The sequence below is a fragment of the Cyrtonyx montezumae genome, unplaced genomic scaffold (genome assembly GCF_038088225.1).
Source record: "Cyrtonyx montezumae isolate F1298 unplaced genomic scaffold, pur_monq_1.0 scaffold_0, whole genome shotgun sequence".
Lineage (NCBI taxonomy): Eukaryota > Metazoa > Chordata > Aves > Galliformes > Odontophoridae > Cyrtonyx > Cyrtonyx montezumae.
Window position 1 is genome coordinate 13573197 of NW_027071824.1, and position 21527 is coordinate 13594723.

Sequence of the window (21527 nt, forward strand, 5' to 3'; positions counted from 1 at the left end):
TGTTCTCAGTGAAGAGGGCTGGGGAAGCAGTGGTGTAGGTTTGGAAATGTGACCCTTTAACAAGTGCAGGGGAGGCAGTGGGAGATATTTTTGATCTTGCTTCAAAAAACCTGGAAACAGGTTCAACATCCGAAGGGAAACAAAATTCCATTGCTGTAAAGCAGATGGGCAGTGCACAGCAGGTATAAAGCTAATTTGAAAATAATAGATTGAATGATTTTTATCTAACTGTAAGTGTGTTGTATTTAAAGCGTTTGGAAAATTCCAGTTGGTGTGTCCATGGAGGAAGCTGTTCTTTGAAAGGCAGCCAGCACAAGCTGCAGGGATTATGTTAGAAGTAGCTTTTCCTTTAGGACCAGCTCCCCCGTTAGCCTCTTCTGCTACAAATTTAGATCAATAGCAGTATTGTCACCTTGGTTTCCTCATCTTTACCCCTCCTAGACAGCTGCAAGTGGCAGAACACGATGCTGGCATGTTGCTGGCTAAAAAGCAGCTAGCGGGTTGAGACTGCACAGCAGCTTAATCTGAACGTGACCTGCTGTGGCTTCCTTCATATGCATTGTGATATACTGCAGAGTGAGGCTGTTTATGAGCAACAGAGCCTGTTTATGTATTCAACCTTGTCCCTGCTATCCTCCCTGCCACCACCACCCCGAATCAATATTCGCATCATGTGTTTGGCACAGGCATCTTACGCTCGTTCTGTCTGGAGTTATTTTGGCTTGCCACTGACCTTGCAAATGAGTTTGCCCAGCCTTTCCAAACCAAGCACTCAAGTATACCTTTGCAGGGTGTTTTCGGCCCCAGCTAACGCCAGTGCAGGAGTGAAGAGGGAGAAAACAACTCATTTTCAGACCTAAGCATGGCCCTTCAGCGTCACGTACATTTCTGCTGAAGAAGCTCCCGCGGCTGCCAGAGCTCGCCAGCAGCAAGGGCTGGAAGCAGAACAGAGGGGGAGGGTTCTCCTTCTCCTGCTGGGCCAGATCCCCTGAACAATAAAGCCAAGTGGGTAAAAGCAAAAGGCATGTTAACTGAAGCGAGCTGAACTGTTCCTTCATCAGTGCCGGAGGCTGACTTGCTTTATACTTCATTTAATTCTGTCATCTGGGGCCTAATCCTGTATTGATGACAGGAGGAGGACTTTCTCCACCTATGCTTTAGTCCACCAAAAAATCCCAGACCTCAACATCATAAAAAACAACATAGCCACTCTGGATTTTCCTTTGAACAGAGCCTGAACAAAGGTGTTATTATTTCCCTTGAAGTTCCAGTTTAAAAACAAATAAAAATCCAGTATCTCCCGCAATAAAGTCTGGACTGTTGGGCTATACCCTAAAAACCACAAAATGGAGATGATGATGTGCAAAAGCCCCCCACAGCCTCACCCATTACAGCTACTGAAGTTTGGCCAGCATGTCCTCATTGGAGCTCTCACCAAGGATTTAAGAGGTCCTTGTCTGCTTGAAATTGTCTCCAGACTACCTGAAGCCAGAGGCCCCAGATTTCCCCAGAGCCATCAGGCATTGTTTTTATTTGTTTTCATCTGTGCGTGAATTTCTTTGAAAATACCCAGCAGAGCAATAAGAAGGGATTGTTTTTAATCTTTAGAGATGATGGCATGCTGTTTTGCATCAAGGACATTCAAAAACAAAGCGTCAGATAAACTGTACCAGGAGACTTTTTGTTGCTGTTGTTCCTCCGGCTTTTCTGAAAATAAAACATTCTGCATAGAGCTTGCTGTAGATGAGGCATCTATAGGGTTGTTTTGTCATCCCAGTAGCGTTAACACCTCCACACTCAGGAAATGTACATGTGTGCCTGTGTGCAAATGCAGCGGGGTTGTGCTGAGAGCCAGGGTGGAGGGCAGTCAGAGTCCTGCAGTGACAGCTGGACCTGGCCAAGAGCCAAGAGCAGCTTAACACAATCAGAAGACTTGGGCGATACCGCCTGGATTTTACATCACCTCCTGCAGGAGAGGGTTGCTGAAATCTAAATTCAGTGCTCCCCTTGCCCTACTGCCACCCAAGGAACTGGTTTAAAACCGGGCTGCACGTTTGCGGTGTTACACAGGACAGCACAGCGGGCGACAGAGCACCTGCCATCCAGATTTCAGTTAATATTAACAGCAATTATTTATGTAGCTGCAAATCTCCCGTTTCTCTCATCTGAGGTCTCTTCTGCAATATCCTTCTCTGCCTGAATGAATGAGGTTATAAAACACGGTAATTATAAATCTCATTGACTGCCTCGCATTCAAGGGCGTGTTCCCTCCAAGCATTGCTCTGAAGCGTGTTACCCAGGAGACTGTCCTGTGCAATTCAAAACAGCATTGTTCTGACCCAGAGAGCTTGTTGGAGGGGAGAACACTTGGGACGCTGACCTGCTGCCACAGTCCAGTAAATGCATTTTTCTCATTTCACAGCGGGGCAGCGCCGCAGTACGACGAGGCCGTTGCGCTCAAGTATTCTTTTGAGGCGTGACTTAACATCTCAGTGACAAGTGCTGGGTCTCTGCAGATGGAGCAGGCATCCTGCACAATTTCAGCAGCCTTCTCTGAACCTTTGGTTGTCTCAGAGCTTTCTGGCGAAACCTTAAGTATCTCAGGCAGTATTACACAGTATCAGTAAAACCCTTTATTCACATGTCCCAGTCAGGCTGTACTAGTAAGACAGGCTGAAAAGCATTTAGTATGTGACAGCTGGCTGTTCTGCCTTGCACTTGCAAGTCATAGCCATGTTTCAATGCCATCCTTTCCCCATCAATCTGAGCATAGTCAGGGTCTGTACGTGTGCTTTCCTCAGGGCTTTATTATCAGTATCAATTGCGAAGCCCTACAGTCAGGAAAATACACAATGCCCTGCCAATCCCCTGCCCTCTCAAAGGAGTTGTAAAACCTGATCAGTCTCATGCTCTCAAAAAATACACAAATTCCTACCTGACACCAAAAATCTTAAAGAGAAAAGAAGAATCTTCCCAGAACTGTGCAGGAACAAAACATGGCTGTTGCCATCCATTTTCTCAATTACTGTCAGTGTGCAAAAGGCACGCAGCACTTTGTGGTAGCTCAGACTGATGCATCATCTTTGTGCTCAGTAGGAGAGGGAGCTGAGGTGCATTGGAGCCACTCCCAGCAGATGTGCAAGCCAACTGAGTTTAATTAGAAACATCCTGCTGAAAATGTAAATGTTTTACAAGTGCATCCTCCCCATCAAGGGCTGCTGCTGGAGCTTGTATTTTGCCAAAGCTCCGTCACACCAACAGCTGCTAGTGCCCCTCTTCTTTACTCACTGCAGTGTTGTCCAGGTACACGGCACTGGATTTATGGCGTGTCTTCTCCACACTGCTACCTCCCTGGGCAGCTCAGAGACACAAGCTGGTTCATCTGCCATCACAGTGCCTTCTCCTGCCCGTGCAGAGGCAGACCCACCTCGGTAAAGCAAAAGGGCTTTGTGAATCACAGGGATGAATGCAATGCTAGGGGGTCGTGCCACTGTCTAAACGTCCCCTCCTCTCCATATGGGTTTAAAAGACTTGATAGTGTTTGTGATTGTTTGGGTTTTTTGCTTCGGTCTGTGAGCAGCACTGAATTGTCTCTTACGTCTGTGTCTCTGTGTGATTGCAGGAGTTAACCAGTTCATTATATTCAGTCAGTTGAGTTTTTCCACTCTTCTGCTGAAAATGATGAACAATTGATTTTACCTTCTTTCTTGATGACCCAGTATTTTTCCTCTGGCAGTTCTCAAGAAAATTCTCCTCCAAATACGAAAGCTGTCATTAGACCAGTGTCAAGCTACACAACCGTGGTGTAACATGAAATAACTGGTCTGTAGTGCAGGCAGCTCTGCTTCCATCTGAGCAGCAGGTACTCTATAGAAGTCAGTTCTTACTGGATTTGGGTTGCTAATCATTAAAAGTCACCTGTTGGCTCTGGAGAGGCTGCAGCCATTTTTTCCATTCTCTCCATGTAAGTGATGGGCTGGTGAAGCCATGCCTCAAAAAGGGGGCATGCAGATGCTTTAGGAAATCCTGGTGATGGTTTCTATAGATAGTAGGCTGCCTGGAGTCAGTCACCTTTGCTGCACGTGGCTTAGACAGCACTGTACTGCTTTAGTAACTGTCAGAGTTCATATCTAGCCATGTACCTGCCAAACTGGTGACTCCTGTGATGCTTCTGTAGGGGAGAGGGCTTCTCCAAATGGTGCAGTGTAGCAAGATACTATCACTGCTGGACCAGATCTGTGCGAACTGTGTGTGCAAGGATGCAAGGATTTATGTAAGAATAATGTCTTTTCTTGGTATACCTATGATTCTAGGATTACTTACAAATCTAAATAGCATTAGAATAAAAAGCTGAATACCTTAATCACATTCCAAAAACAATTGTTGTTATATTTCAGTTAAATAGTTTGAGCTCAAGTTTCCATCTATAAAAGAGCATTGTAGCACATTAGACATCTAACTCGCTACAGAACTGTAGCCAGATCTGGACAAAATATATTCATGGCTTGGGTGAGTAACAGGTTTTTTTTCATGCTTGACTTCAGAAAGATGACTGCTGTAGAAGTGTCTGGTGTGCTTATTACATGACAATTAGCAGTTGTTTCTGACAGATGTCCACATCAAAAAGCACTGATTGTCTCTTGTTAGCAATTTCAGGGATGCTGTAATAAAGTAGCTGAGGCCATTTCCAGGAGGCATTGTCCTCTGCACCAAAAGCCCAGTCTCGCTGCCTAGGTTAACAGCAGGGAAGGTCAGATTGCAAACTGTTATGGCAGAGAATTTATGTGAAAGTTTAAGTCATTTCTGGCAGTATAGAAATAAAAATTGCTCTTTTTTGCTGGATAGATCTCTTAGCCAGGATAGGCAAACCTGCTGAATTTCAGCATTTTGTTTACTACCATTTCACTGCTTAAAAAGTTTGTTAGACAGTGTGCATACAGACATGAGTGGTATTGCTTGTCTGGGCCTGGATGACACGCTAAGAAGCAAGAGAAGGGAAAGGAAAGAGTTGTACAGAACAACGGAACAACATCTCATGTGGAGTGAACAAAGTTCACAAATTCTCTTACTGCACAGCTATAGCGAGTCCCAAAGCTTCTTAAAATTTTGCAGCCAGAATAGTTGTATCAGGGAAAATATCTGTTCTGCATCAGTGTTGAAAAGAATGCAGTGCTAACTGTGACCTAAATGAATTTCTCTCCCTGTGATCCAGAAGTCTGTCTTTCAAACCTTCCCATCATGCAGCCCACTGCAGTTAAAAGGAGGGCTTTTTGCCCTGAGGTATGGCAGCACAGTGATATGCTGTGTCTGGCAGTGCGAGTTTGAAACATTTGCTAACAGGCAAAGGTCTGTGGGAGCAGACATGAGACTAGCAGGTGGGATTTGATAGCAGAGAGTCTGTGCAGCTGCCAAAAAATCACAACCCAGATGCTGGAACTGAACACATGCTGCCTGATAGGGCTGGTGTTCTGGGGAAAACAGCAAGGCTGCAGGAGTCTGCCAGTGAGACCAATTCGATTCTGATTCCAGAGATGCCTTACGTAGTCCTTCTCTTGTGGTCAGGCAGGTCACAGTGTCTCCTGTGCATAAGTAACTGGCTGGACATGGAGATGTACAGCTCTTTTTCATTATCACGCATCCAGAAAGTGGCTTACCAAGTCAGACTCCTTTTTCCCTCTCCAGAAACTTGCTTAAATCCCCTATGTACCATCTGCATAGCCCTCTCTCTCTCTTCTTGGCAGGAGCTGCCAACTCTCAGCTCCCTGTTCTCCTCACACATTCATCCTGCAAGGTACATTTCTACTCATGCTCTTCCCAAGATACTGATCTTCCTTTCTTTTTCCTCCATCCTTGCTCCGTTGCTCTCTGAAAAACACCAGCAGAAAGAGAGCATGAACGCATTGAAACAAAAGCAAAGCAGCAGCTCAGCCGTCATTTACCTACAACCACTCTGATCAGTGGGAAGCTAGAACCAGCAGTGTGTCCATCCACTAAGGGCACCCACTGACCGACCAGAAGCTAACCTGCTCCCATACGCCATTGTATGAAGGAGCTGGGCAGGGCCAGCAGCTTGCAAACCAGGCTAAGCACTTCACCCTTTCTGACCAAAGGAGGAATTTCCTAAAAATACATGTCCTGACATACCACTGAGCCACATGGCACAGTGAGTGCAGTCCTATTTTCAGCCTGCTCTGCAGGGTGACATAGCTAGTTACACCTCCTCCCAGAAATGGCACGTCAGCAGTGCAACACTTGCTGGTGGACCATCAGCAGGACTCCTGTGGGACACTGCTCTCCACTGGAATTCCCTGACAAGCAATGGCATGCTTACCATGCACAGATCAGTGGTTACAGGAAGCATCCCTGAGCATGCTGGGTGTCCTCAGGACAGCTGCCTCCTGCCTGTCCTACAGCAGTGGTACTGTGCAGGTCACAGGGAGATGGGATGCTGGGCTGGGGAGGAGAGCGAGAGGAGCCATGGTCACAGCTTCTTCTTGTCTGGCCTGAGAGTAGCTCTCCCAAGTGCAGGTGATGCCTGTCTGGCACCTACCTTTTACAGCTATACCGAGCAGTACTAGGGTAAAACAATAATATTTGGCACTGGGGATGGTCGGCAGCATCCTTCCAAACCATGGCTGATTAGCAGATTCTATTTTCCCAACTCTGAGGCTTATTACAGAATGCCAGGAATGTTCCTGTGCTCCAGATATCCCAAAATAACTGTTCTGTGCTCTCCTTGGGGAAAAGCAATCCTTAGAGCAGCGTCTTAACTCAGTTGTTGTTTTTTTTTTCCTGTTGAAGCAGCTGAACTTGTCTTTGTCTCTGGTCACTGTGATTCCCACAGGATAAGGGAGCATTTTGGACACTCATATTAATATGTGTGTCAGCTCACTCACTGTCCAAAGAATTGTGAACACTTTGTTCTCCTTTCTTTGTGCTGCTGCAGAAAGCTTCCTCCTCCCTGCAAATCCACTAGTTAACTGGCAGCTTCAGCAGCTGGGCCATCATAGCAAATCTCTGTCTGTGCAGCAGATCCTGGCCCCCAGCACCACTTGTTAAGAGCTGTTTTGCAAGCCTGTTGCCTGCTCTCTTTCTCTACATTTGCCAGGCTTCCTTCCTCCATCCAGAGGAGATACTGGAGCCATCACAAACAAAGTGATAAGTGGTTCTCTGAAGCCCAAGCCACACTGAGTAGCTGTTTCCTCTCCTGGGGGAACTGCGCATTTCCCTCATCAGGTGCTTGGAGTTGTTGGAAGGAGCAAAACTGATCCACTCTGCAAGCACAGAGATGTCAGCGAAGGTCCATTAGCAGGAGACCTGGTGTTCTGCTTCCCAGGGGTGAATTAGTCTGGTTCCAGGGAATCTGTAGCTCCTGTTCATTTGTGGCAATCACTTGCATTTCTCTGCTGGGGTAAGTTATTCTCCATGTCCCTAACGTGCTCGTTACTGCATTATTTAGGGTGTGTTTATGAATCTTTGGAAACGCAGTAAATTTCTGAAAGATGTATCTCAACAGTTTTTCACTGATCCCATCTCTAAAACAAGCGCATCATTTTACAGAAGAACCTGAATATTTCTGAAATCCCTTGAGTTCTTGGAGTGGTTCATTCACCTCTGGAGAACAAGACTTGCATTCAGGCCACAAGTCATTGTCCTTGTCCTGATCACTCGCTGTAGCCAGTTCTGCAGCGGATGCCCCTTTGCAGGGCTCCATCCTGACCTTCCAAAAGATTATTAGCTTTCATTGCCATGGAATTATAGAACTATTTGAGTTGGAAGGTATCCTTAAAGGATGTCTAGTCCAGCTCTTCTACGATGAACATAGACATTTACAGCTAGCTGTGTTTTGCCATCCATAACCCTCTAGAGACCATGGAGCTTTTCTAATCAGTATTGTCCTCACACTGTCCTTTGCTGTGAGGTCAAGTTAAAGCATAGAAATTGTAGGAGTCGAGTTTCTTGCCTACAGATGAACTCATAAGTTATATTCTGGAAGGTGCTCAGGGAATTATCAGAAGGGAAAAGGGATGGAATTGCTTCAGCCTTCAAACACCGTTTTTCCACAGACCAGGAAACCAGTTATAATTTGTTTAAATTCTGTGCTTTTTAGCTGCCTGTTATCACACCAATGACAGGAGAGAGTGATAGACTATAGTATACCAGTATATAAAACAGCACGTAGTACAGTAACAGAATGTATTTCCTGCTGGCAGATAAGACACAGCTCACAAAGTGGGACAGGAGCTAGCAGAAATCACAGGTTTTCAGCAGACTGTCCCCCTACACTGAGCTGACCATAGTCAAGAAGGAAGCAAAAGTTCTTCTTGCCAAACAGATGGGAAATATGAAGACATCTCTGCTCTCCATTATCACTGGAACATACATTAATGTTACATGCAATAATTAGCAAAAGGCTTTGATAATTTAGGTTAGTTTCTTCTCTCAGTTCTCTTAGAAACACAGCTCTCTGTGATACAGTAAAATCTCCTTGCAAGGTCATAATTTTTGAGATACATTGGGTTCAGACTGTAGGTGGAGATGCCGCTGGTCAGGTGGGAGGCAGTGGTGCAGCGAGGAGATGTGGGAACTGGCACATGATAGCATGCTCCTGCCCAGCCCCTGCTCCATTTCCCAGCAGCTCTGCTAGCCTAGCACTGGGACTGCACTCCCAGACTCCAGACGTGGCTGTGCAGAGGATGTCATTAATAACTTGTTATCCCAGAGACCGCCAGTAGCGGAAAAATAAGCAAATCAAGTTTTTGTTTTTACGTATCTCGACTCTCCTTCCAGGAGATTGTGCAGTAATCTGCATTGGCATGCTGTGGGCTTGGGTCAGCCCAGGTCTCACTGTGCTGCACCCTTCCCTGTGCAGTGCTTGCTGTGGCAATTAGTTCAGGCAAACTCTTCTGAGGGAGTGAGCTTTGCAGGGATACACAGCAGAGCTGAAGCTGCTGTGTAGAACCTGTCCATGACTCATGTTCAGACAAGATTTACTTTGTCCAGAGAGGTAAGGATAAGAGGCATGGGAGCACAACACAGGCACCTGCTTGCTATCAAATAGAGGGGCAGGATCACAACCCCCAGAAGGAAGGTGTGCTCAAATGTTGCCTTAATTTCTTTAAAATATTTGCTGGAAGTGAGCGCACACACCCTGGGCACAGGAGAGGCAAGATCTGTCCTTTCCTCAGTCAGAGAACATGGGATTTCTGCCTCCAAAAATTTGAACCCTGGCCCCATTCTCTGAATTGTTTCTGAATATTGTCAAGTTACTCAGCTTGATATACATCAGTGGCAGTGAACTAAAAGCAGTCTAGAGCAACTGCTTTCTAGTCAAGTGCTGCAGCCAACAGGTTACCTACTGTCTGTCAGCTTCCTGCACATGCACCATATGCCTTTTCTCTCATTGCTGAGGCTGCTCGAGAGCTGCACATTTCAAAATACTTGCATATACTTAGACTGAGTCTCCCTTTCTGCCAGGGAAGTGAGGTATCACTCTACTGAGGAACAAAGTAGGGACCTTTAATTATGAATTGCTTGTTATAAAGTGCTATCAGTTATTAGGTTTGGACCTTCTTCTAGTACATGTTTTTGCAGACAGCAGTGTGAGGTGGAGTCCCCGAGTCCTAGCTGACACTACTGTGTGCTCTACTGCAGCATTACTATGACAACTGCTATGATCAGGGCTTGGAGAAATCTTGCCTTCCCTAGGAGAGGAGCGTGTGAAACAAATGCTGCACTGTTAGTCTCGAGCATGTGGTCAAGACATCCTGCTAGATTTCATTGCCCGCAGCTTCGTCTCCATGAGGGTCTCTCTTAAGGAAGAACTATCTAGAGAATATTCACATGCAGCAAACAATTCTTTGAATGAAGCTTAAGTGATGACAATCCAACAAGGCAGAAAAACATTACTGTCTTCATGCTCCCTAAGCTTGTATGAGCCTCCTGGTTTGAAATGCTGCCTTAGGGTTTGCTTTTTATATCAATAAATGTTTTATCGCGTCTAAGCTTCAAATGCAGTACAAACATCCCTGCTAACATTTGGTGAACCAAAACAGAGGTGGCTAGCCTGGGCAGCAGGCAGCATGGCACAGAGCTTCCCTCCTGCATGGGCTGGGGGCTTGCCATGGCCTTGCTGAGGGCCCCGTGCAGGGCCGTCTCCACACAGTCATGTACTGCCTTGGAAAACAACGTGGAGCAAGCTGAGGAAGGGCATGTTTCTCTCTTCCATAGTCATCTCTTTGGCTCTCCTTCGTCTTTTAGTCTTTTTTCTCTCCCCAGTGAAGTTGCTCCACCGAAGATTAGCACTACCTCCATATGGTTGCTTAGGCCCATGTGGTGGGCCTGAGACTTCTCAGCCTTCCCTTGGCTGGGCTGTCCCCTCTGATGCCGCTTGCAGTATCATCTCTTCTCTGGGCCCACCCTCCTCCACAGCACACAGCAAGGCTGAAGTGAGGTTTGGGTACCAGGTAGCTGTTCAGCCTCCCTTGGTGCCTCAGGCACCAGACCTGAAATCTCCCGGTCAGATTTCCTGAGCTGAATTCACAGACAGTACATGAGTGCTATGGATCGTGGTGTAAACTCTGGTGTCCGCTTTTCCCAGCACTAGCCAGCCTTCCCCTCCAGTGTATCTTCAATTTCCCTTTCCATGTACTGTGTTTTGCCATGACCCTGCTGCCTCCATCCTTCCCCCTCCACTCTGTCTGACATCGACAAAGCACTTTAGCATCACTGACTGACAGGGGATGCAGTAGCTTCAGTGAGGGAGTCAGAGAGGAGGAAGGCAGAGCAGGAAAAGCAGCACTCAACAAAAGAGGCAGCAGAGGCACTGGAGGAAGAGCTTCTTCCTCCAGATCTGAATATGGTCACCCTTTGTCACGTAGCAAATTAGGGTATATTCTGTAATTCAGTGCATTTAGTGAGCAACCCTGACTGCTCGCACAGCTCCATGTACTCCTACAGTATGTTTTCAGAGAATAAAGCTCAGATTTACTGCTCAGATTGGCCGCAGCTTGCACTGAATCAGCAAAATGGATGACAGCTCCCCTGCACACTGCCAGCCCCTGCACAACTAAGTGACAGGGTAACAGAAACTCACTCCACTGCTCACAGCTGAGAAGAAAAGTCCTAGTTCCTCAGAAATGCTAAGGTTATGAATGTAAAGGGAAAGAATGAGGAGAAATCAGCTGGTTGCATGCCTGTCTGTGTTCTGGGAGACCTGAGTTCTTCAGGGTTAATCATCTCCATCATTTTCCAAAAGGACTGTCTGATAGTTCATGGTTTATGCAACAGATTCTGCTTACAACTTTCTCTGATTGCTAAAGAACTGCAGAAGTATCTGTTGCCCTGTAGCAGTGCACGTTTTTCCTTTACGTGAGGCTGTTATCACCAAGTGCCAAACGAATCCTGAAAGGCTCTTTGTAATCATCTGCTGAGTAAGCACACTTTTGAGTGGGTACTTTTCTCCAGTATGCCCTGGTCTTGCCAGCTGCTAATTACCATCATAGTAACCACTAGTGACATCTCCATATTACAGACTGGAGTAGACAGTCTGTAGGAGGAATACCCCATTTACCTTGAAATCCATTAACTAGTGCACTAGTAGTACCCAGCAGCAAAGTCTTCAGAGTCTAATTTACTCTGGTAGCTTCTTAGGATATTTAGACAATAATGGGCCAGAATAGTCTGCTGAGTTGAGGAAAGCAGCACAGACAATCTCACTTCAGATTTTCATGCTAGTGCAAAAAGAGAGAAACTGCATTTAAAGTAACACCAGTTACGCCAGTTTGTAAAGGATAGAGTTCAGTCATCCTACACAGATAGTCCAAAGAAGAGATGACAACACCGACAAAACAAAGAACAGCCTTCTTGGAATGAATTTCTGGACATCTTTTTCCAGTGCAAGCCACAAAGGAAAGAACAAATAAATCTGTGCCACCTTAGTGGAAGGAGAAATACTGCCAAGACTTGAGAGAACTCCCTGCTGCTCATCAGGTGTTTGAGCTAAACATTTGCAAAGGAAGTTTTGACTTTCATTACTAAAAATAAACCCCTTCTTGTGCATGAGGCTCATTTTGTGGTCTTCCACAATGTCTTTTCTGAACTATTTTGTGGGAATTTTACAAGCTAACAGCTTGTAAGTACGTTTCTTCAAACTCTTAAGAAAACAAAGGCACAGGTCTAGAATTTCAAGGCCTACTGAATTAGGACCTCAAGTGGGAGTTTTGCTCACTTTCTTTATTAATAGAAACTGAAAACAGCCCACAGTTTTGCTCATCTGACTTAAACTGAAATATGGGTCTCCTCATTCGAGTATCAGTTGCTGAGTGAGCATTTGTTGGGTGAATACCCTGTAAGAATAGTACCCACACAAAATAATGAAGGTAGATGGTATATTTTTGTATGGCTCATCCAGATGTATAAAGACAAATTAGGAAAGGCTCACCCAGAACTACCCAACAAGAGATCCTTCCCCAGTGGTCGTCAGCCCTTCAATGGGGTCTGGGAGAGGTGGAGCCAGACTCCGCCCCTTCAGGTCACACAGGTGCATTGCCGTCACCTGTGCTCCTGCGTCTGACTCAGTGCTCGCCTCAGGAGATCAATCAGTGGTTCAGGCCGTGATTCAACAGTTCCCATACAGCATGACATCAGTGAGGGCGAGGGAGCCCAGCACAGCATCTTTACATGTAGTTCAGTTTGTGTTTGGTTTGGGTGCAGCTGAGGTCTGAAATCCCTCTGGAAAAGCTTCCCAGAAGCACCTCTCCTGTGGTGAAATTAAGAGGATTAATGTAGGTAGCATAAGGCACCCTAAATCGACAAACGACATTCGCTGTCTGCACTCTGCCTTCATGCACTGCTGGACTGTACCAACTTCATTGTGCCATCGCCCTTCACTACTAATGAATTTTCTTCAGTTGTTTCAGTGCCAGCTTTTAGTCTGGCTTGAAAGCACAACCTTCACTACTCTGCCTCTTGTTTACAAGATTTGAAGTATGTCTTCAGACCTAAAGAAGAAAATAATTTAATCTGCGCAAGTTGCCCTCAGGCCTCCTTCAGTGAATTAGCATTCAGGCTCAGTTCAGCTACATTAATGCACCTAGCACACGAAATGCCTGCCTGTGGTTAGCAGAGGGCTGGTGCAGGCCCTGCTGAAATGCTGCTTACAGGAGCTCCAAAGCAGTGATTGCCACACACCTCTTTGGGCTGGTTGGTGGCGTTTTGTATTTTCAGTTGGTCCGTTTTTTTCAGTATTTATATTATGCTTGAGTTTAAAAAGAAGCTGATCCTCGTTGCCCCTGAGGGCCTGACCCTGTGCTGCCAGCAGAGATGGAGAAGACCATGCTTAGAGGTGCTCACCAGCTTTGGGAGGAAAATAACTTGGCAAAACCAGAAGTGCCGGTTGATAGCCAGGAGGTGGCAGAGGAGCCAGGCCACTTTGAACACTGGTTTCTGCATTCATTTGGCAAAATTGCAAATACAGACCAAAGCAGGACAACAGAACCCAGCCCCACCCTCCCTCTCCAAGAATGAGGGGATGGATGAAACCCTTAATCACTTTCCTGCTTGTATTTCTACTAATTGCTCATCTTCCTGAGATCTGACTTTATGAAATTATGCATGCACACCAAGCAGATGAGTTTCCATAGAAACTCAGGAACTGAACTTTCATTAGAAAAATCTTTTAAAAAAATATCTTCCAGATAAAAATGCAAATTGCCTGTCAGTGGGTGGCTTTCTGAATTTATATATGATTTTTTTCTTTTGCACTGTAGGCAGATTCCAGCTGGACCTACATAGCAACAACATGCAGGCATTGTTTATAGCAAGTCAGACTCCATGGGGAAATAAGAAATTCAGTAGCAAGGAGAAGCTCTCAAGTGCAAATACCTTAGGGAAACAAAAAGCTGAAGTGCTCAGTGCTGCGTGTTAGTGAGGCCTGGGGACTGTGCAGCCTCCAGCTCTCGGAATGCTGGTGACATGCAAGGAGCAGGGGACAGGGAGAAGGAGAGAAGAAACCCAAATGAAGAAGCTCTCCTGCAAACAGAATTAATGATGTTCAGTCTGTGCTTTAAACACCTAGCAGCATCTGCCTGTTTGCTTAATCCTCATGGGAAAGGCTCACACTGTCTGCTGTTGTTCACTTTGGGCAAAGGAGTAGATCTCTATGGTTTGGTGCCATTTGCAGCCTGCCTTCTTTGGCTGAGGGCTTGGGCAGTCTTTGGCACAACCGTTTTTCGCATGTCATCAAGCAGGTGTATTTAGCTTCTTTAGCAAGTTATCTCCTATCAACAGGAGTCCTTCCACTGGCTTTGGAGAGCCTGAGACCACCCTCTCTGCGAATTCACAGATGATTCTGGAAGCTGAAATGGCATTCTTGAAAGCTCTGAATACCAACACGCAGACATTCACGTGCTCTATGCTGGCTGGTGGGCTGTGCTTCAGCATCATCCCCAGGTGAACATGGTGCTTGGGGTTTGCTTACAACTCCTTCTCCCAGTGCTGCAGGGACCACCGGATGAAGAGATCTGTGCTCAAGCACAGCCAAAATAGGATGCAGAGAGTCCACGTTTAGGAGCCATAGAAGGAGCCTCACCGGCCTCTTCTTCCAGTCCACCACGGGTGCTGGAGCGCACAAGGGCACTGAGCTGCACGAGCACTGCTAGAGTTTTACGAGGAGGTGGATTTCATTCTGGCATTGCTGAGAGGCGCGAGATGTCAGCCAGGGAGGGAATTCCCCTCCTCGTTGGAGGGGGATGACAGGCAGCAGCTGCATGGGCTCGCAGCCGGTGTGCCGGCAGGGCCGTGGCCCCCTGGGAGTGAGGGGAGGCTGCAGCAGGCCCAAAGGGCTTGGTCTGTTCAGTGTCAGGGTGAGGAGAGTGGCAGGGCCCTGGCCACCAGAGAGCAGAAGCAGCTCTGCTCAGTCAGCACAACAGGAAGAGCTTTTAGGAAGAGTGGTTTTGTGGTTGAGGACAAACATGAGCGGAGATAACTCCCGTCTATTCTTGGCTCTGCAGCAGACTTTCTATGGCCACGTTACTTGCCCTTTCTGTAGCTCATTATCCCTGTCAAGCAGGTGACTCAGATTATATTTGAACAGATTCCTTCCAGTCTGTCATTACATGCCAATGGTCATTTCCAGGCAGTTACCTCCAGGGGTACCAACCTGTGCCATGGGAGCATCTCCCTTCTGCCTGTGTCTACGTACAAGAGAATTAAGACATGGCCTCATCATTTTCCAGTAGAGAGAAACCCAAAGGGAAAACATCCCCACTGAATCCCTAAATTGAGATTTGGTTCTGAATTGAGTATTCAAGTCAAAGTTATGTACGAGAAAGAGGCAGTGAAACTTGCTGTAGTACTGCATATATTTGATTAAACATGTGTTTCTTACTTCTCTCTGATGAAGTAGCGTGCTTCTGTCAGTAATATCACTGGCAAGTCTTAGTCGTGCTGATGCACTTTGCATCTACTGGCACTTTTTGAAAAGCAAACAGAAGAAGATGAAAATCTTCATTGATTCCAAAAGTATCACCATTCTTTCATGAGAAATTTAGTTTGGGTTCTAGTTGTGAGAGTTTTTGGGTTTCTTAAGTCTTGAAAGGTAAGTAGAGCGATTAAGGGCGGAGCTTATGCTTCTCTTTATATACATAGAAATGACCGTGTCCATGTATTGCTTAGTATCAGGAGAAGCACAGTGTCTCCCTTTACAACATCTCTGTATGTTTGCTAAATGAGGTAGTACTTTTGGACAAAAAAGATTCCCAACACATGATATTTGATTACTGCACTGGTTATATTAATGACACCATGCCTTGAGTTATTCTCATACAGAAACCTTTGAATTGCCCATCTCTTTGGCTGAGATACCAAGGAAAGGAGTGCATGTCGTCCCTGCAGTCCCTGAGCCAGCATGGAGGTCTGTTGTTTCTGCACTGCGTGTGGACAGCATAGGTGTGAGCTCGCTCGCTGTATAAACTTGATGCTAAGAGAGACCCTTTCGACTTTCAAAGTTCTGGTTACTTGCACTGTGGTAGCTGCTTTGGCAATGCTGCTGGTATTTGATGCGCCCTGCAAGGACATCCCTCACCCTGTAGGATGAAGCCTTTAAGCTCACCTTAACCGAAGCTGCCCAGAGTGGTCACCTTGTAGCATTCACGGCATCTGTGAGGTTTGGTGCTGCAGCACCTGAACATACTGAGCTCTTGGCAGGTAACGTGAAAGTGCTGGCAGCTTCTTCCACAGGCCACATCTGGGTGGGACTGATGAGACATCCATCCTGGTGTGTGCACCTTGAGGAGGAAGCAAAAGAATGCCGCTCACACACCGTGGTGTGCAAAGCCCACGTGACCATCTGGGCTCAGTGTGGCTGACTGCTGTAAAATTAATTAATTAAAAGGGAGCCTGGCTCATTAGATGCTTTGTGGGTTCAGATGCATCTATGCGAGCCCTATAGGAAAACATGTTCTTCCTACCACTTCTTTCATCCTTTCCCTCCTGTTCCTTCCAGATGGTTACACCCACTTGTGTCTTTTCTTACCCTAAGGACAGCTTTTTAAACAAGGTTCCTCTGTCCTTCTCCCCCACGCTGCTTTAGGCTCTGTATTGGAGGGCCACTAGTGGGAGGACAGAGGCCCCAAGTGATGCTGTAAGCCTGCCCCTGGAAGGGACCTCATCCCTCTAGCCCTTTTGTCCTGGTCAGGAGCTGAGGGACTTTACCTCAGATTGTCCAGACATGCAAGAGTTAATTCAGCTACTGGTGTAATTGAACCTGTCTGTGTTCCTGAGGATTAGAAGCTGGTGTATAAGGGAGAGATGCTTAAAGGGCCTGTAGCCTTTCCCTACTTCCTGGCATCATGCTGTCAGTATACCGTACCAATACATGCTTTCCCAGTAACACAGCAGGAGTGCTTTCAGGGCTGGATCCGTCTCTGCTTGGTCTTCACAGCTGTTGTTTTCAATTACAGAATCAAAAGGATGACCATCACAAAAAGCAGAACTTAAAAGCTGGTTGCTCCCCTCCTTTCTTCAGCAATGATGGGAGGTCCTCCTCAGATGGCAGGGTGCCGGCATGCGAGGGACAGACTGGCCCACTGGGAGCTTGGGCTCCTGTGCTGATGCTGTTGCTAACCACTCATCTCATTTGTTGGCAGGGCTTGGTGCTGAACAGACTCAAGCGGAGGGAGTTGGCCCTGAAGGTCCTCCAAGACGCCATCCGTATCCAGAACACCAGCCACAGGGCCTGGAACAGCCTAGCGGAGGTCTTGCAAGCTCAAGGGAAAACCGAAGCAGCCATCGAATGCTTTCTCACTGCTCTGGACCTCGAATCCAGCAGTCCTGTTGTCCCATTCACTGTAATACCCAGGGAGCTCTGAAGTGTCTTCATTCCCTGGACAAACACTGAATAAAGAAACAGACTTGTGGAGAAGAAATTGAATTCAACAGAAGTGCCATTGTAAGCTGGAACTGAGCAAAATAATTCTAATATGGGGCTCAGGAGGACATGCTAGGCTGAGACGAGCCTAACTGCAGAGGTGTTTGCAAAAGGCAGAGAGAGATAATGCCTTTTATTTCACAGATGCCTGGTTAATCTCCTGTTCAAGCTAATAGCAAAACATACTTCAAAATGTTGGTTCAAGGTGATTACGTGTAGAATAGCTCGTGCTGGACTACAGTTGTTCAGAGCACTTGCACCTTTCAGTTTTCATTAAGGATAAAATCCCAAATCCAAAGACAAAGCCCCCAGGCCCTGAGCTGAAGGCCAGACCAACTCTGAACAGGAGTAAGTGCACCAACAAATGTACCAGGGTTTATTTAAGCACGTGGCTGCTTCCGTGCAGACCTGACAGGATAGGAATGACAATTAAATCATAGAGACATGCACTATATAACATTTACAAAATTATTTCAGCTATTCTGATCATCTTTCTTTCTTCCTTGCTCTTATATACTGCATATCCTCAGTATATTTACTGTGGCACTTGCTTAGATCAGTTTAAATTAAAAATGCCTTTTTTTGATAAAGCTGCTATAGGAACATGATTCACAAAAGCAGAGTGACCAAAGACCCAGTTGGTTCACATTTGTCCTAGTATTCAAAGCGTGTATGTATCTCCAATTACATATTAATTGAAAGGCCTCTCTTGAAGTATCATAACTGAACTCTCTGAGCTTTATTCTTGTTATTCACCTATTCCATCACTTTCAGTGAGGGATGAAGTGATCACCAGCATTTAGTGCCGGCAGTTTGTGCTCTGTCCCTGGCACTACACGCATTCATGTCTGCCTTTCCATGACACAAAAGATAGCAGCAGCCTGTTAAGGGGAAGCACACTGAAGGCAGTGTGCGCAGACGAAGAGCTGCTTTTCTTCTATTACCGAATGCTTGGATTTTCTGCAGGCATTTCACATCAGAGGCAGGGAGCTGCACCTTCAGCGGGGCGGGCTGGTGTGGAGCAGCGCATCAGATGAAAGAGTGATCTTAGAGCTGTCTGAAGAGCTCCTAATCCACTTGCCTCCTGCTGGATGGTGCGGCTGGGCTGCGAGGAAGCTGCCACACCTCACTCTGAGCTGCTACGATCCGCACAGCCCTGTGTGACTGCCCGACGGCCCTGCAGCACAGCACAAGAAGTCAGCCCCACGGTGGAGGAGGTGTGGAAAAGTGGGTGCTTTTCTACACAAAAAAGCTGGAACCACGTGCCCGTTCCCGACCAAAGAATGTTTGTGACTTTTTCTTAAGTGGCTTTGCACTGAAGCATGCTGCGTACAGTAGTTCTGTCCAGTATTGTGGTTCTTTCCAGAAATGATTGTATCCTCAGCCAGTAAGTGAGCAGGAGTCACTCTTCCAAGAGCTGAGGCTCAGGAGCAAACCTGACATTGGCCATTTCTACAGTTGTTTGGGAGCTGTGTTATCCGGCTGCATCACTCGTTTGCAGTAACACCGGCAGCGGAGGAAGGAGTAGGTGTTGAAGGACAAAAATTAAATGGGTTTTGTGGAGCCAGAAAGACACAGCAGAGACCTGTTCTGCTGTGAAGGATGCTCTGTGCTACAGATATGAAAAGGGAATGGAGAGGAGGAGATGTTATTGTTGACATGGCATGTAAATTGTTAGCCAGATATTTTAAATCCAGTTACACTGCTCAAAGCAGTCTGACAGCAGGTTTCAGTAGATACACAGAGATTGCTATTATACTCTGATACTTGTTCTGGTCCACAAGCGCAGTTCCAAGCTGGAAGTGAGCTTTCTGTATAACACAGTCACTGTGGTCTGACATCACCACTCTGCTCTGCAACATCTGTCTGTCAGGCACTGCCATAGTAACGCCTGTGTACCAGACAGCCATGTGAGTACAGAGCTGTGCGTGTCTCTGTGACCGAGGAGCTGTTTGCAGAGGTCTGCAATGCGGCCAGTCCAAGCCCTGGGAGGAGATACCCATTTTCCCAGCAGCAGCTGAGAAACAAACACTCACAGACCTTGTTACTGCTGCATGCATGGCATCCATGCAGTCAGCACATCACGTACGCTGCCACCAAAGGGAGCTTCAGCTCCACAGCAGTCACCTTCCTGGGGGAGCTGCGTGGTGTGCATCAGCCATTGGAACTGCAGTGCTGAGAGGGTCTGCTGCAGGTGTGGTGAGGACATCATAGCTCCCGTCAGCACCAAAGGGAGGTGCACTGCACAGCACACCACAGCCCCCGAGTCAGCTGCAGGCAAAGTTCTGCCTCAGTGCTGTATTTGGGCTCAGCTGGGCACTTCCCAGAGGGTACGAAGCATGTTCCCTGGAACAGTGTTGGCGTTGCTGGTACATTTCTGCATAATTCTTAATACTTAGATGTTTAGTGCTTGAGATCATGCTGACCTGAGATGCTCTGCAGAGGGCAGGAAAGAGGGTGGTGTTTACAGACTTACTTGTGTTTTGAAATAGATCCTGTGTGTGTATTTGTTCTTTGCTCATACTTCCAGGTACAGAAAAACAAAGACTAAAAACAGGTCTATGTATTGTAGTATTTATTTAGGTAACAACATTGGCACATCTAATAGACCGACTTCTCTGAGGTGATGAAGGAAGAATCCTTTGCATAGCAGGAAAGCCAGCATCAGGGTTTTAGACTAAGCACATGAGGCTTACATCCCATTCCTCATCAGAATATTGCAGATGATTATAAATAATGGAAGTTTAGGGAACGATAAGGGAAGTACTGATTCTGGAGCCTTAGCACTGAGTGGAGTCCACCGGTTTTCTCCCTGGTTTGTAAGGAGGAGAGTAATATTGTATCATTGCCTGAAGAATCTGGGTACATCCCAATCCCTTTCCCTCCACCACAAGGTTTTTTTCTTTTGAGTCAGCAGGGTGCACGCAAAAGGAAGATAATTAGCTCCTGTTTTTCTGTTGCACAGAGAAGGAGTAGTGCTTGCCACTGCCTTTAATCAACAAGGTTTGCATCTGGTTATAAAAAGGAATCTGCCTGCAGGTGGATGGAAGGAGAAGCCCCACAGCCTCGGAGCAGCCCCCTCCCTGCCTTAGCCCCCATAAGCTGGCACCAATCAGCAGTGTTTGTGAGAATTCCTCCAGCAGAGGCCCTGCCCACCGGTGTGCTCGCTGTGCAGAGCATGGCAGTGCTGCCATATTCCTACACTGCACGAGTACCCCAAGCCGTTTCTATTGGTAACAGTTCATGCTACTGATTATCACAACGTTTCAGAAGTGCTAATTATCTTTTCTTGGTAATGACTAATAAATCCAAATGGAGAACAGTCCTGGAGGGTGTTTACTTTAAAATTCACTGGCTGAGAACCAAAGTAGGCACGGCACTGGCTGCTGCAGCTTGAATTGCTGCTACTTTATCCCTGAGGAGTCCCATCTCTGGATTTTTGGAGAGTCTTGGTAAAGATAGAGTTTGGCTATTTTATTTTGTCTTAACTTATTTTGTCCTTTTCAGTGAAAAAAAAGATCACCGCCATGATCTTTTTTCCAGCCAAACCAACTGAGATTTGATAGTTTGCAGGAAGGCAAAGCTCCCCAGAGCAGCAATAAATGCCTTTGGCTGCATTGTATTACAGGCACATTGGACAATTATGCATGGAGTGGGTGTAGCTGCTACTCCCCTCCCTCCCTGCACCCCTTTGCTTTTGCTGACTGAACCAGTTGGCCATCCGACCGTTCCCTTAGCCTGGCTGCAGGCAGTGGCCTCTCCTGTTTGGTTCTGCAGGATGTTAGCTCATTCTCCTCCCAAAACACACCATTCTGTAGCTATAACAGCTGAAAGGGACCATAGCGTGACACCATTGTGTGCTGCTGCAGAGCTTCTCCGACCCGGTGCATGGAAAGACACACTCCCTTTGACACTTAATGGGTGTTTCATACGCAGTAATGCCACCTGAATACTGTTAACACAGTTATGGCTGTTGTTTTTCCATGTAATCCAACACTTCTTGTTGAAAGATATTCTCACCAGATGAATAAAACCGACCCTGTGGAAAAAAAACAAATGCTCCTCGTGCATAGTTATTTCCTGCCGATTTCAGTACTTC

At 46.5% G+C, this 21527-nt stretch overlaps 1 protein-coding gene across 3 annotated transcripts in view; it reads left to right on the forward strand.

Annotated features, from left to right (window-relative positions):
* The window catches only part of TTC7A (tetratricopeptide repeat domain 7A), a 158911-nt gene extending 138003 nt beyond the window's left edge, over nt 1-20908 (forward strand). For all 3 annotated transcript variants that reach the window (XM_065754827.1, XM_065754837.1, XM_065754857.1), the window contains one exon: nt 17148-20908. In XM_065754827.1, the coding sequence (XP_065610899.1) occupies nt 17148-17369 (222 nt within the window). In that variant the 3' untranslated portion in view covers nt 17370-20908. The remainder of the gene's footprint in view (nt 1-17147) is intronic.
* Nucleotides 20909-21527: the final 619 nt, after the last annotated feature.